The sequence below is a fragment of the Mus caroli genome, unplaced genomic scaffold (genome assembly GCF_978045245.1).
Source record: "Mus caroli unplaced genomic scaffold, Mus_caroli_1 scaffold_1, whole genome shotgun sequence".
NCBI lineage: Eukaryota > Metazoa > Chordata > Mammalia > Rodentia > Muridae > Mus > Mus caroli.
Window position 1 is genome coordinate 94,264,006 of NW_028227256.1, and position 13,591 is coordinate 94,277,596.

Genomic DNA, 13,591 nt, shown 5'->3' on the forward strand with positions numbered 1-13,591 from the left:
TAGCTTAGAATGACTCCTATTCTACAAGACAGAATTATGAAACTACATGCTGACTGGTCTATTTTTAAATTCAGTATATACTTCCTTTTTACTTCAGAAAAGATTTATCTCAAACTTAAGGTGATGGAAGTTGCAGAGTAAGAAAACACATTTGCATGTGTGCACATTGGGGAGGTAAGATTGGCAAAGGTCGCCAGGCGTGGTGGCGCACACCTTTAATCCCAGCACTTGGGAGGCAGAGGCAGGCGAATTTCTGAGTTCGAGGCTAGCGTGGTCTACAGATTGAGTTCCAGGACAGCCTGGACTACACAGAGAAACCCTGTCTTGAAAAACCAAAACCAAAACAAAACAAAATAAGATTTGCAAAGGTCTGCTCTTTTCAAAACTGATTGAGGGAAATAACAACTAGCATTGCTTTTTAGGTGTCAATCAATAGAAATGATGAGTTTAAATTAAAGAATATGAATTTCTTTGGGTAAAATGAGTTAGGCCTTTGTGGTACTGTATTAAGAATGCCACACAATGTCAAGATTGCAATTAGAAATTTTTCCAAGTCTGCCCCCATGAACACATAAAATCAAAAAATACCTAGAATATATTCTGAAACATAATTTAGTGTTGTTAAAGCACCCAGATGATTTTAATAATTTTATTTCCATAACAAATCCTTTTAAACGTCCATTTTGGCCTTAGTCACCCGTAGTCACCCAGTCTTCCCTCTGAGCGTGGGACAGGGTTCAGGTGCATTGCTTCCTAACGTTGCCTCACAGGCAGGCCTAAGGTTTGGATGGTGAATTACCCAACAAGCCCCACGCCCACTGCTGTCAGTTACATGGAAATAACCCAAACTTACATCGCATAAGGCGCCATACCGAAGAATGGATAGTAAAGAATGCACATGACTCTCACTGGTAAAATATAATCTGGTGCGGACGTGCCGCTCAGGAGACAGAACACCTCTAGAATACCTGAAGTTAGAAGCAGAGGGTGTGAAGATATAACCACATAATCAAAAGCATATCAAACATGGAAACAATTTTACAAAATGGAATTCAATCTTATTAGAAGAAAAGCCTCATAAATCAATCTATCATTCTGCAACTGAGAGCCTCTGGTAGATACTCTTCTAACTAAAACAAACTAAGCCCTCTGAAAAGAGTAAAAAAAAAAAAAACCAGCAAAAACCCAAACCAAACCAACCAAACAAAGAACCCAGAAATAAAAAACAAACATAACAAATAAACAAAATGCACACAAAACCCAAAGAAAACATAAAACAGCATTACTTAACGTCACTGGAAAAAGATGAACTTAGTTCCTCTAGTAGCAATAACAGAGTACTCAGAGGAAGTAATGCTGCCCAATGGGGTTCACAGTGGTTAAGACAGGTAACTGATAAAAAATACCTTCCTACTCCCTGTCTCATACAGGCACCAAACAAAACCTTGCTTGAGCCTGGCACAGGGAATGTGACATAAAGCCAGAACGTGGGTAAAGGCTAGATTGTGATATGAGGTCAGCCTGCACAACAGACAGAAAGAAGCACTATCATCTCAGGGATGTAGGTCCTGACAGAGAGTGCCTATGGCATGCTTAAGTCTCAGCCTCCCCTGAACCCCCACCATACCCTAAGAGGACAAGTTAATAGGAATATCTAGATTACATAATTTATCAAGTGACACACTCTTGATTTCTACATAAAACCAGGAAGTTCTTTAGATGTGAAATACACAAAACTAGGTGCATATAAATGTGAACAGCTGCGACAGTCTCTTACACAGGATGGAGTTTATTGACAGTGTCATCATCTTGTGTCCTCTGAAGATCTGATCGGATTTTTCTAACTAGTGGAGTACAGTAGCCTTTGGCAATCTCCAGTTTTTCAGCTTTAGTTATACCATATTCCTGAGCAGAAAAAAAGTTAAGTTAGGAAAAAAAAAGGTATAATAAGTAGTGTTAACAAATGCACTCCTGAAGTGAAGAATTATTGTGAGGCGCAAATATTACATAAAGGCTTTTAAAAGCAGGCAACTTTTAATTTTCATTTTTGGCAATTCCAAGTATATTTCTTTTCAAGCCTGTGTGTGTAATTGGAAGAATGGAATGGAGGGACTGAAAGACTGCTGACTACTGAAAGGGGTTGAATGTATTAACGCAAGTTCTATGACCAGTCCTTTTTATCAAAAGAATTAAAATATGAAAGTCACCATTAAAAGAAGTACAACCAAAATCATTCTAACATCAATGTTCAAAAAGCCTAACAGATTTTTCGAAAAGGCTTTTGGCTAGCTAGTTGTGGTACTGGATTGTTTTTAATCCCAGCACTTGGGAGGCAGAGGCAGGTGGCAGATCTCTGTTGAGTTTGAGGCCAGGCTGGACCACTACAATCACAAGGCAATGAGACCCAGTCTCGGAAAAAAAAAAAAAAAAGAAAGCCTTTGTCTAACATTCTTAAAGTTTTTAACTAGCTATAAGCAAAATAATAATAATAAATTGGCAACTATAATAACTGTGAGTTAATTAGATTTATAAAGAATTAGTACAATGTAAAATGTAAGAAAACAAGGTCATTGCAATATGGCTTCCTTCAATGGAGCAGACAAATCCTTTCCTCCCCAAGTTGTTTTTAGTCAGGGTTTCATGCTATCATATCTGCAGACTAAAACAAGACTTAAACTAAAAGTTTCCTAAATTCAGTCACTAAATCTTGTTAATCTAGATTAAGTGTAAACTAGTTACAGAAAGGTATGTATACAAAAATGAATAAGCAAATAGAAGAAAAATGTTGAAATAAAAAATAATAAGAGAAAGTCGTTCTGAAATTTGATTTAGCAAGTAATAAGTAAATAGAAAATTTCATACAATGTTAAATACATAAAAAGATAGTAAAAGAAATAAAAAGACATTAGTTTTTCTGGTTTTTGTGTGTGTGTGTGTGTGTGTGTGTGTGTTTTGTTTTGTTTTGGTTTTGGTTTTTCGAGACAGGGTTTCTCTCTATAGCCCTGGCTGTCCTGGAACTCACTTTGTACACCAGACTGGCCTCGAACTCAGAAATCCACCTGCCTCTGCCTCCCAAGTGCTGGGATTAAAGGCGTGCGCCAACACTGCTCGGCTAGAAATTAGTTTTTCAAATAAATTACCAATAATCTAATCACAGTAACTAATAATGCCAATGTTGATTATTGATAGTTAGACAGCTTCATTGATGTGGAAAGAAGTTCCTGATGCTAAATAAAAAAGAAAATCAGGTAGTATAACAGTATGCTTTTCTAGACTCCATATTTGTAATGAAATTATAAATGCAAATATACATATGTAAATATACATATGTACATGCACTTGTCAGAAAAATACATGCATGTGAATTTAAGGAAAGAAGACTGAAAATTCCAAACACTAACATTCTTTTCTATTAGTTGCAAAGTTAGACCAACTATTCTGTCTCTATGTTTTCTAGATTTACAACTATGCTATAGATGTCTACCTCTGTACGTGCATGCTATTTATTATTATACATTCTTTTTCAAGACAGCTAAATTTCTGTTCAGTTGCCATCCGTTTGTTGAAACTAAGTAAAATAATTGTTAGCTTTCTGCTACAAAGAGAGCCAATTAAGACACCACGTGAGCCTACTTAAAGCTGTCCTATGGCAATCTCCACAAGATTGCCACTAGAATCTCAATGGCTCATAATCCATAGTTAACAACACCAACACTTACTATAATTTAAACTACTAGACTGTGATGAGAAGTTTCTTCAGCTGCATAAGGGAGATACTGAAGTATATACACAGTGCAGGATCACAGTATTGAGCATGAAGAGCTGGCTTAGTGGTGAAGAGCACTACTGCCTGTTCTTCCAGAGGACCTGCATTCAATTCCCAGCACCCACACAGTAGCTAACAACTGTATGAAACTCTAGTTCCAAAGAATCTGATGCCCTCTTCTGGAACACTACATGCACAGATATACACATAGGCAAGACACTATACAAGTGAAATAAAAAACAACTAAATAAATGTCAGATTATCTTTAGATTCCATTAAGACATGACCATTCTTTTTTGTTCCAAACTCTTAGAAAATAATTTTAATCCTCAACCTTAAAATATATTGTATATTTAACAGAAAGAGGTAAAATTTAAGTTAAACAATGATGCAGACTGTACTTCCATATAAAGCATTTACACGTATATGAGACCATTAAGTGATACATGTATATGCACTGCAAGCCTATTCTAAAAATGCACATAAGCCACTATCTAGAATAGAGTGCTCTATCTTACATTCATAAGGTTCAAAAACTTTAAATAATCTTCATCTTTAGCATATATTTCTGATGAAACAAACACACAGCTATTCCTCTGTGATGAAGAGCACAGTCAAATGTGCACAGCATCTACAGAGGGTGTACCTGGATGAGGTTCACTTTACAAAGTCTCATTCATTTAGACTTTGACTATCAGGAAAGAAATACTGGTATTCTTTGAATAAGTCTTTATACGTGCATTTACAAACAAGGCAAACTGAATTATTCCTCATAACCTTTATCCTATTCACGTATTTCAAGGCAACTGGAATCTCATATCCACTCTAGCTTCTACTTCAAATAGCCAAGTCATTTTAAAGTAGCTACATTAGAGAAAAAGATCCTAAAACAGCAACTGGAACTTAATTCTTCTATCATAATCATAACTTCTGCATCAATGGGCTGCATCATTTAATCCTTCATTAATTTAGTCTCTATAAAATTACATTCAGTTACGCAAAATCTGGTTATAACTTTACTTATTCTCCTATAATGAGAAAATCAATATCTCTTGAAAGAACTACTTATCCTGATCTCTAAGTACTTTCAAAATATTTATACATAAAGTAAAAAGATTATTTGATTTGTCTGCTTTTTTGCTGAATGGGACTTTCAGAAATGGATCCAAAAGTCTACGCAGCTTAGGGAAGCTATTACCCCTGAGCCCTAGCCAGCCTGTGAAAATACTTACATAGGGCCACAATTAATGTTTTCTTTCCCTTCCCACACACTACCCCAGCACAGTGTGGCAGGTACACAAGTTGTGTGCAACAAAAAGTTGCTAATTCATTTATTCCACTCTGCTTTGCTTTGTTTGTCAGAGTGTTATTATTCAACTAAAAAAATCACATCCTTATGTCACCAAAACTAGTCTGTAACACACATATTATAATAAACTTGACTTTAAAAAAAGAAAATCACAGAATATACAGCACTAGCATAAATCCTAACATAAACTGTGAACTCTGGGTGACCATGATATGTCAGCATGGCTTTAATAAATATGCTACTTCAGTGGGGTAACTTCATGGAGGAAGAAGAAAGCAAGCTCCATTTGTGTATGGACAGATGTCAATGGGAACTCTTTAGATCTGCTACTTAATTTTCCAGTAAAACTAAAAATGCTTTAATAAGTAAAGCCTACTTTTAAAAAGTCAATATCATCAGATGGCTAGGTAATCAGACAATGAGACTAATATTACCAATAATACCCTTATAGTAACTCAAATTTACTTAATATAAAAGTTAAGGGGTATTTCTAGGATCTTGCAAACTATCTTTATCCAATAGTGAGTACTCTGAAAGTGCTTTTTACATAATAGTATAAGGAAATTAACTCCGAAGGGTAACTTACCTGAGGGATAACAATATCTGCTAATGCCTTTGAAAGCCTATATAGTTCCATTGTGTTTTCTAACTTCAAGGAACCGTTATGCTGAACGTCGTATTTGATGCAGTCATATATGTCGGGGATCTTGCTAATATCATATCTTCCATTCTTTGTTTTAAAATCTTTCTCCAACTTGGACCATCTACGCAGCATAAGTTCCAGGGTCTCACTGTGGTAAAGCTGAATATCTAAAACAATAGACACTTGTTAGTATATCCAGCTTAAAAATCTGAATAGGAATAAATCTGAAATTTACTTGTACTCTATTGTAGCTCTCTCTGGCCTGGAAATCCCTTTTTTTTCTGGCTCACCCTCTGTTGCTGTCATTACAGCCACATGATTCCATAACTGGCTTCCTATGAGTAAAAAACTTTAAAAAGAAAAAAGTAAACTCTAAGAAACTAGGAAGTACTACTATCTACATGAATCAATAGTAATTAGATGGGTTTAGGCTTGGGTAAGTACTTAGCACAAGTACTTGGATTAGAAGTCTGATATTTATGAGACCTTTTCCATATATTACAGATTTTGATAACAATGAAAAGGAAAACACCAAGAAATATGGCAAAACTCTCAATTAAAATGCTTTCTATGCAAAATTTTAAATACTTTACTTTCCTAAATTCCTGTAACCAAACAGAAGAAGCAGACTATCTTTTGCAGAAAGTAACTCTTAGATATTAAAGATTTCAAATGACTCACTTTTATCACAAAGAAATCTAAGATGTCAACCATCGATTTCAAACTAAACTTGGAGCCAGCGTTTTCTACTTCTTTGTGCGCTGCCTACCTCCTGCTGATCTGGAAATGCTACATACTCAATGATCAAGTAAGATGCTACTGTCTTTTTCTTACAGTCATAGATAAATGGCTATAACCTAGCTATTACTTCTTCCTGAATAAATACCTAACTCATACTATTTATACTCATATTTCAAAGCAAGGCTTGATATCATAAGATGCATATATGTTATTTAACATGTTTAACAAAAAAGACAGAAACTTCTATTCTAAATTCTAAAAAAAAATTTACCAGCTGATTTCGGATCTTCCATCCGATGTCTGATTTGGGAAGTCAAACTTTGAATCAAGGAATACACTTTGTCACAGGTTTTCACTGGATTTTTAATCAAATGCATTGATTTGATAACAGAAATGCTTCCAGATGGAGTAAGCTACAAATGAACAGGATAAATGTTTTATTTATTTTGTCCCATTATCCAAGAGGACAAACACAAAATTTTCCATAGCAGGGAAAATAATTATATTCTATGCACTTAGATATTTAACATACATTAATACCATCAACAGGGATGTGAAAGTCTCCGGTGTTCATGTTAAAACAACATTAAACTTTAACTACAATTAGATTACCTAAAGAAGGTGAAGAACCTAGCCTTTGAAGGAAGAGGACTCAATCACAGGCTGGTTGCAGAACTCAAACTGTCAACCACTATCTATTATACTTTGTTAATGAGTTTTTCCTATTTAACAAGAGCTATTAACGGTTCAGATTATACACTGAACTTTTAAAACTTACATTGGCAAGATATGTAGCAAGATGAAATAGGTTTCTACAAATACAACAAAATGCAAAGAGGAATTGTACTTCCAGTTATAGTGAACTTGGTATTTTGGACCAATGTTACTGCTGGAGGTAGTGGAACTTCAGGGAGAATAGCATTTTATTCTTTAAAGCATCTAAGAGACATCAAGGTCACAAAGAATTATAAAAGAAAAACAAAATGGCCAGGGATCAAGAACATGAACCTAATGTTAAAAGACAGCTTTGTTTGTATTAGAGAAGTTTGTTGATTCTACAGAAATGTTGGGAAGAAATCTAATATTGTTGAACTAAGAGCACCAAGTTCAAAATGAAATCTGGGATTCACAAAGGTAAAAAATGGTAAATAGCTTATATATAGGATTCAAAACAGAAAGGGTACATCAAAAGGAACCAAGCCAAGCAACAAACTACCAACCATAAATTAATCAACTTGTTGGCCAAGAAAGATGTATTGGTGAAGCTGATCTAAGACAATACCAGAATGACCTGCCCACAGGTATGGCAGACACAATTAAAAATCTGAACTAACAGTAATGTGTATGGCCATCACACAGAGAAGGACTGTACACGATACTTCTGCAACAGTCATGCAGATATGCAGAACACATGCTGGGCTAGTGGGACTCACTGTATGTGCCATTCCATAAGAGAGAAAGAGAACATTGTACCAGAGATTCCTGATGCTTGATCACATCATCAAAACGTTTCATAGGAAATATAGGACAGATCTCAAAGGAGTAGCTCGTATGGTTAATGCAGACCAGATGTGAAAACCTTACCAAATCTATTAATTTTTGGTTGTAAAAAAAAAAAAGATTCACATAGAAACAAAAGTCTCCCAACTACACAATCAACATTAGAAATGGTCACTGCTCAATTCTATCTAAATTTAAAAACTAACACCAATTTATCTCCAACTATCCCACAAAAAATGAAAAGGAAGGAAACATTGCAAATTCATCCCACAAGATCAGCATTTACCTGAGATGAAGAGCAGACACAGAAAGAAAGGCCCGAGGAAAGGAAGGCAGAGCAGGGAAGAGGGAGATTATAGATCTGTGCTGCCATAAATAAATGTAAACTACCGGCAAGCCAAGCACAACAGAACATCAAAAAATTATATACCATTAGTACTTTATCAGGTTTATGATGGGTCACTATATGTAAAAAGTAAACAGCATAGTGCACTAGCCTCAGGAACTCACTCCTGTAGAGGAAGAAAAAGCATCCAAGCAAGGAGGAGGGTTTGGGGAGAGGAAAGAGAGAGGAAAATGATATAAGATAATCTCAAAAAAGAAAAAAGGGAAATAATAAAAACTATACAGCCCTTAACAGTAAAATCTCTCTGATTTTGGTACTGGAGGCACTTATTTTAATATACCAAAGGCTGTGTCAGAGCAACTCAGCCAACACCACACTGATCAGGGGGAAGGTCAGCTTTTACTGAGTCCAGAAGAGGGAAATAACCACCATTTTTACCACGGTCAGCACAGTTCTACTAGACTTACTTAGCCAGAACAATCAGGTAAGAGAAAAAAACAAAGCATGAGCTCCAAATAGGTAAGGGAAGAGGGAAAGTTATCCTTCTTGTGGACTGCATAATTCTAGAAGCAGAAAAGCCCAAGACACCATCCACTAAGCCAGCTAATGACTTATGACAGCAAGTGCAGCTACTCTGCAAGCTGAAGGAGGAGATTCCCAAGTGAAAGTAAAGCTGGAACAATAAAGTAAATCCTCCTCTCAAAAAAAAGAAAGGGAGGAAAGCTACCACTCCACAGAGACTGAAAAGAACTCTGAACCTGATAAACCTAGTAAGGCACAGGACAAGGTCACAGTACATTTGTCACTAGTGTTGTGTGCTATAATTAAAGATGTGGCTAAGAATCAAACTAAGAAGGCAATCACATTCAGAGAAACAGACATGTAAATAATGACTCAGAGGGCTGATGGTGTACAACACTGACAGAGAAGTTGCTGGTGAGAGGAAGAAGGTTCAATGCTGTAAATCAGAACGCCACAGAATCCACATACACCACAAAGAACTCGGATGGAGTCAGAAAACCTCCTGTAAGTACAGAACAGTAGAGACGCAGACCTAACAGACAAGTGCTGACCCATTCTTAGTTTCGCTGATTACAAAGTTTCCACGGGGCTTAGCAGTACTCATTATTTAATAGTATTTATAATTTAGTAGTAACTCCACAGTGTTTAGAGCAGAAATGTAGTAGCTGTATACGAATCCTTCTCCCCAAGTAGGGAAGGATTTCCTTGCTATTTTTTTTTTCCTTCAGATTAGCATATTACTGACAAGGAAATGAAGACAGAAAGGCTGACGAATCCATGACTATAGATGTCAAACTCCAAACCATATCATTTGTAAGCTCAAATTAATACCGTATAAAAAAAAGTTGACGTTATTCTAGGAGCAAAGCATTTTCATGACATTAACTTAGTAAAAAATAAAAAAAGACCATATATAATTGCATAGTTTGTTAAAAGGTAATTTCAAAAATAGAACAATAACAAAAACAGAGAAAAAGTCAAGCCTAACAGACAAGTATTAAATCTTCCTCCGAGAAAATGTGACCAGAAAAACAAGTGCTATTTTAAGGAAGGGGTGGTGCTGTAACCCTCCTGTCCCAGAATCAGGGGGCTCAGGCAGGAAGACTGCATGCTCTTTAAGACCACCAATAACAAACTATAAAGACTGGAAAATAGCTCAGATTAACTTTACATTAATATTAAAAACTATATACTTCTACATCAAAACAATCAAAGAACAGCAAACATTTTCAAGTAGTGCCAAAACCAACTGCATTAAAAATACCATTTACCTCAGCTCAAGTCTAACAGGAATAGGATATACTGACTATCACTGAAAATGTTATTTAAAATTTTAAGGAATTTAAATAAATGTGCTATCAAATTTTTACATGTTGAAAGGCTGAATGTAAACTGGTACAAGACATGGAAACAGGATTTCATGCAAGCTAAATAAAAATCCCAATATTACTTTTAATAAGCTTATTGTAAAGCTTACATGGCAATTTGAGACATGCCAAAAGACGAAGAGAAAGAGTTTGTGTAGAAAGCATAAGATTTTATCCATTATTACTACATAATGATCAGCAAACAGTGCAGAGGAAGAAACATAAACAGTGTTCCAGGAGAGTGGAAGAGATGCTTCAGCTAGTGCTAAATGTACATAGAATTAAAGATAAAAACAGATTTTCACATATTAATCTCATAACCTACAGAAAAAAAATCAACTTTTGTATCAAGATTGATAAAATTTTATCTGTAACAGAGCATAAATAACACAGAGAGTAAGAAAAAAGCAGGCACCAAGCAGAAAAAAAAAGGATAAGATATTTAAGAACTCATGACAAAGGACATCTGAGCAGTAAACTGGAAAGAAATGAAAAGGTACATCATAGGCTTATGTTCCAAAATGAGCATCAGAGATAAACTGAGAAACTCCCAAGTGAAGAATGTATGGAGCAATGGCAGCTTTCACCCACACTTTGGAAAACAGTCAGACTTTACCCAGTAATACTAAATATGAGTATACCCAGTTTACATCTTCACTCTTAGAATACATTAAAGAGAAACAGGGTCTCCTAGAAACCAGGAGATATGCAAGGATGTTCATGGCAGCAATAATTTTTTAAAATTATTTTAATTAGATATTTTCTTCATTTACATTTCCAATGCTATCCCAAAAGTCCTCTATACCCTCCCTACCCCCACTCCCCTACCCACCCACTCCCACTTCTTGGCCCTGGCGTTCCCTTGTACTGAGGCATATAAAGTTTGCAAGACCAATGGGCCTCTCTTTCCACTGATGGCCAACTAGACTATCTTCTGATACATATGCAGCTAGAGACATGAGCTCTGGGTGTACTGGTTAGTTCATAATGTTGTTCCATCTATAGGGTTGTGTCAGCAATAATCTTAACAGCCTTACACTGCAACCAGTTGATCACATCATAAACAACAGAATCTTCATAAAATAAAATAAGGTACAGCAAAGTAAGTTCTGCAGGCCAAGCAGGGTTGGTGACGTAAGCCTGTAAGGTATATGTGGTTTTAACATTTTTCAAAGGGTACCAAACAAACAAACAAACCAACCAAAGGAAAAAGAACCCTAAACAACAACACCAAAAGCACATGCACATACACAGACACATACATACATATTAGAGAGAGAGAGAGAGAGAGAACAGAGCTACAGAGGCTACAGAGACCATAGTTCCTGTCAACTTGATGAGACCAATATCCCTTGTGTTGATGTGTTTCCGAGCATGTCTGTAGGCAATTATCTTAGCTGAGTTACCTGAGGTAAGACAACCATTATAGAAGTGGGCTTCACCATTCCTGGCCTATATAAAAGGGAGAGAAGTTGGGAAATGTGCCCAGCTACCTCAAACTCAGCTACTGTGTCATCTTTGAGACAAGGGGCTGAAACCAAGTCAAACCTTTTCTTCCTTATTTTTGTTGTATTTTATCACAGCAACAGGAAAAGTAACCTCAACAGGCTCACAAAACACAATATTTATTACGTGATTCTTTTAACAACATGGCAAAGATTATCAATGACCTGGGTGAAAATGGAAATACCAAGAGTCCAGCTGACCTTGCCAGGCACAAGCTGAGGGAAGAAGTGCTCAGGCCTACCTTCTCGTAGTCCTCAGCTGTGAAATCCCTGTCTTTCTGAAGTATTTCATGAAGCCTCGCTTTCACACGCTGCTGACAGCTACTCAAAGAGTCACTGTCACTATCCAAAAGGCCGTTCATGTTTGCACTTTTCACCATCTGAACAAGAATGGGGGTAAGCTCTCCTTCTAGAGCCAAGAGACCCTAAGTACAAAGATAAGAGTCAATATTTTACACATATGCAAAACCACAGGCCATTTTACAAGATGCTAAATGTTACAATGCATAATCTACTCATCATAGATCCACTTTACTAATACTGTATGTCATCTTTGTCAGCAATGGCTTGATTTGGGATTTATAGCAATTATAAAGCTGCTCATACCTTTGCGAAAGCAGCCGCCGTCATCTGGACCCGCCCTTCATCAGAGGCATATATTTTGAGGTCATGTCTGTAGGTGCTATGTAGTCGGAGTAAACCACAACCAGGAAATCCTGCATAATCTCCTGAAAACAAATCCTCACATCACTTAAGCTATATTTCTGCTTTGTGGTGCTTCTACAAATGCTTAAGAATATCACAAGGTAAAGTAAAGTGTATAGATACAGTCAAATGATACCACTTACCTTGACCTCCAGGGTACATACACCTAAAAGCTCTTCCCAGCTCTTCAGCCTGAACCCTGCCGGCAGGGGTCAGTTCTCCTCCCCATTTTAGAACCAAAAGTAAGGACGGCTCCTCTCTTCGGTTATCTAAGACAGATGTGAGTGATAAAACAAATGTTATCATGCATAGTAACATTTAAACTAGTGTCTAGACACGTCTCAGTATTAATCTTTAACCTAAAGATTGGCTCGTTAGCCTAAATCCTGATTTTTATTATTACATCTCTCACAGGTCATTTTTGATCATAAGCACTGATAGATATAAGAAATAAACCCCTATTGTTCTTGATCATGGAGTGATGAACAGGAAATGTTAAACACGTAAAGTGAAACATTCAAATTTGTATTTCTATTTAAGATGGTCAGAGCTTCAACACAGGCTGGTATAATGAAGAAGCATGATAGCTCAGTCTTGCTCCAATCACCTGCTTACCTGAAGGGAAAGACTCTTGAAAGCAGAACTAAGGACAGAGCACAAGACAGGCGCTGAAGTTTTCAATATGCATTGTAAACTACTCTTAACAGGTGTGTCTATTTACGTCTTCCAGAAGACCAAGTAACACTGTATGGTGCTTACTCTTGATTACCAGTTTAAAAAGGCAACTCAGAAGAAAGCACTGTGCCAGTATGATGGCAAGAGAAACCAGAACATACCTGATCCAAACACAAGGCTCTAGCAAGTTTGAAAAACTAACATAATGCAGCAAATTCAAATTCCTCACAAGGAAACTTTTCCCATGTTCATGTATGTACAGACGCATGTAAGGTACATATGAGCCCTACCTAACACACACACACATGCGCATGCACACATGCAGGCACAAACACAAAAGTTCTATACTAAAAATACAAAGTTGTACCAATGAGTCTAGAGCTTTAAGATACTCAGCATGTATTATTAATATCATGCATGAAAGAGCTGCTCCAAGCCTGCCTGGTTTTCTTTTGGGATTTTATGCTATTAGGAGACCAACCTTATTTAGGTAAATACTGGACTTAAATTTA

General features: G+C 36.5%; 1 protein-coding gene across 23 annotated transcripts in view; it reads right to left on the reverse strand.

Annotated features, from left to right (window-relative positions):
- Positions 1–13,591, reverse strand: part of Ppip5k2 (diphosphoinositol pentakisphosphate kinase 2) — a 62,652-nt gene that overhangs the window by 21,981 nt on the left and 27,080 nt on the right. For 17 of the 23 annotated variants that reach the window (XM_085839792.1, XM_029474430.2, XM_029474442.2 and 14 more), the window contains 7 exons: positions 12,548–12,673; positions 12,306–12,427; positions 11,942–12,124; positions 6,731–6,872; positions 5,662–5,885; positions 1,778–1,905; positions 854–968 (listed from right to left, as the gene is read on the reverse strand). In XM_085839792.1, the coding sequence (XP_085695918.1) occupies positions 854–968; positions 1,778–1,905; positions 5,662–5,885; positions 6,731–6,872; positions 11,942–12,124; positions 12,306–12,427; positions 12,548–12,673 (1,040 nt within the window). The remainder of the gene's footprint in view (positions 1–853; positions 969–1,777; positions 1,906–5,661; positions 5,886–6,730; positions 6,873–11,941; positions 12,125–12,305; positions 12,428–12,547; positions 12,674–13,591) is intronic. The other 6 variants (XM_029474432.2, XM_029474454.2, XM_029474435.2 and 3 more) reach the window with 1 other exon arrangement.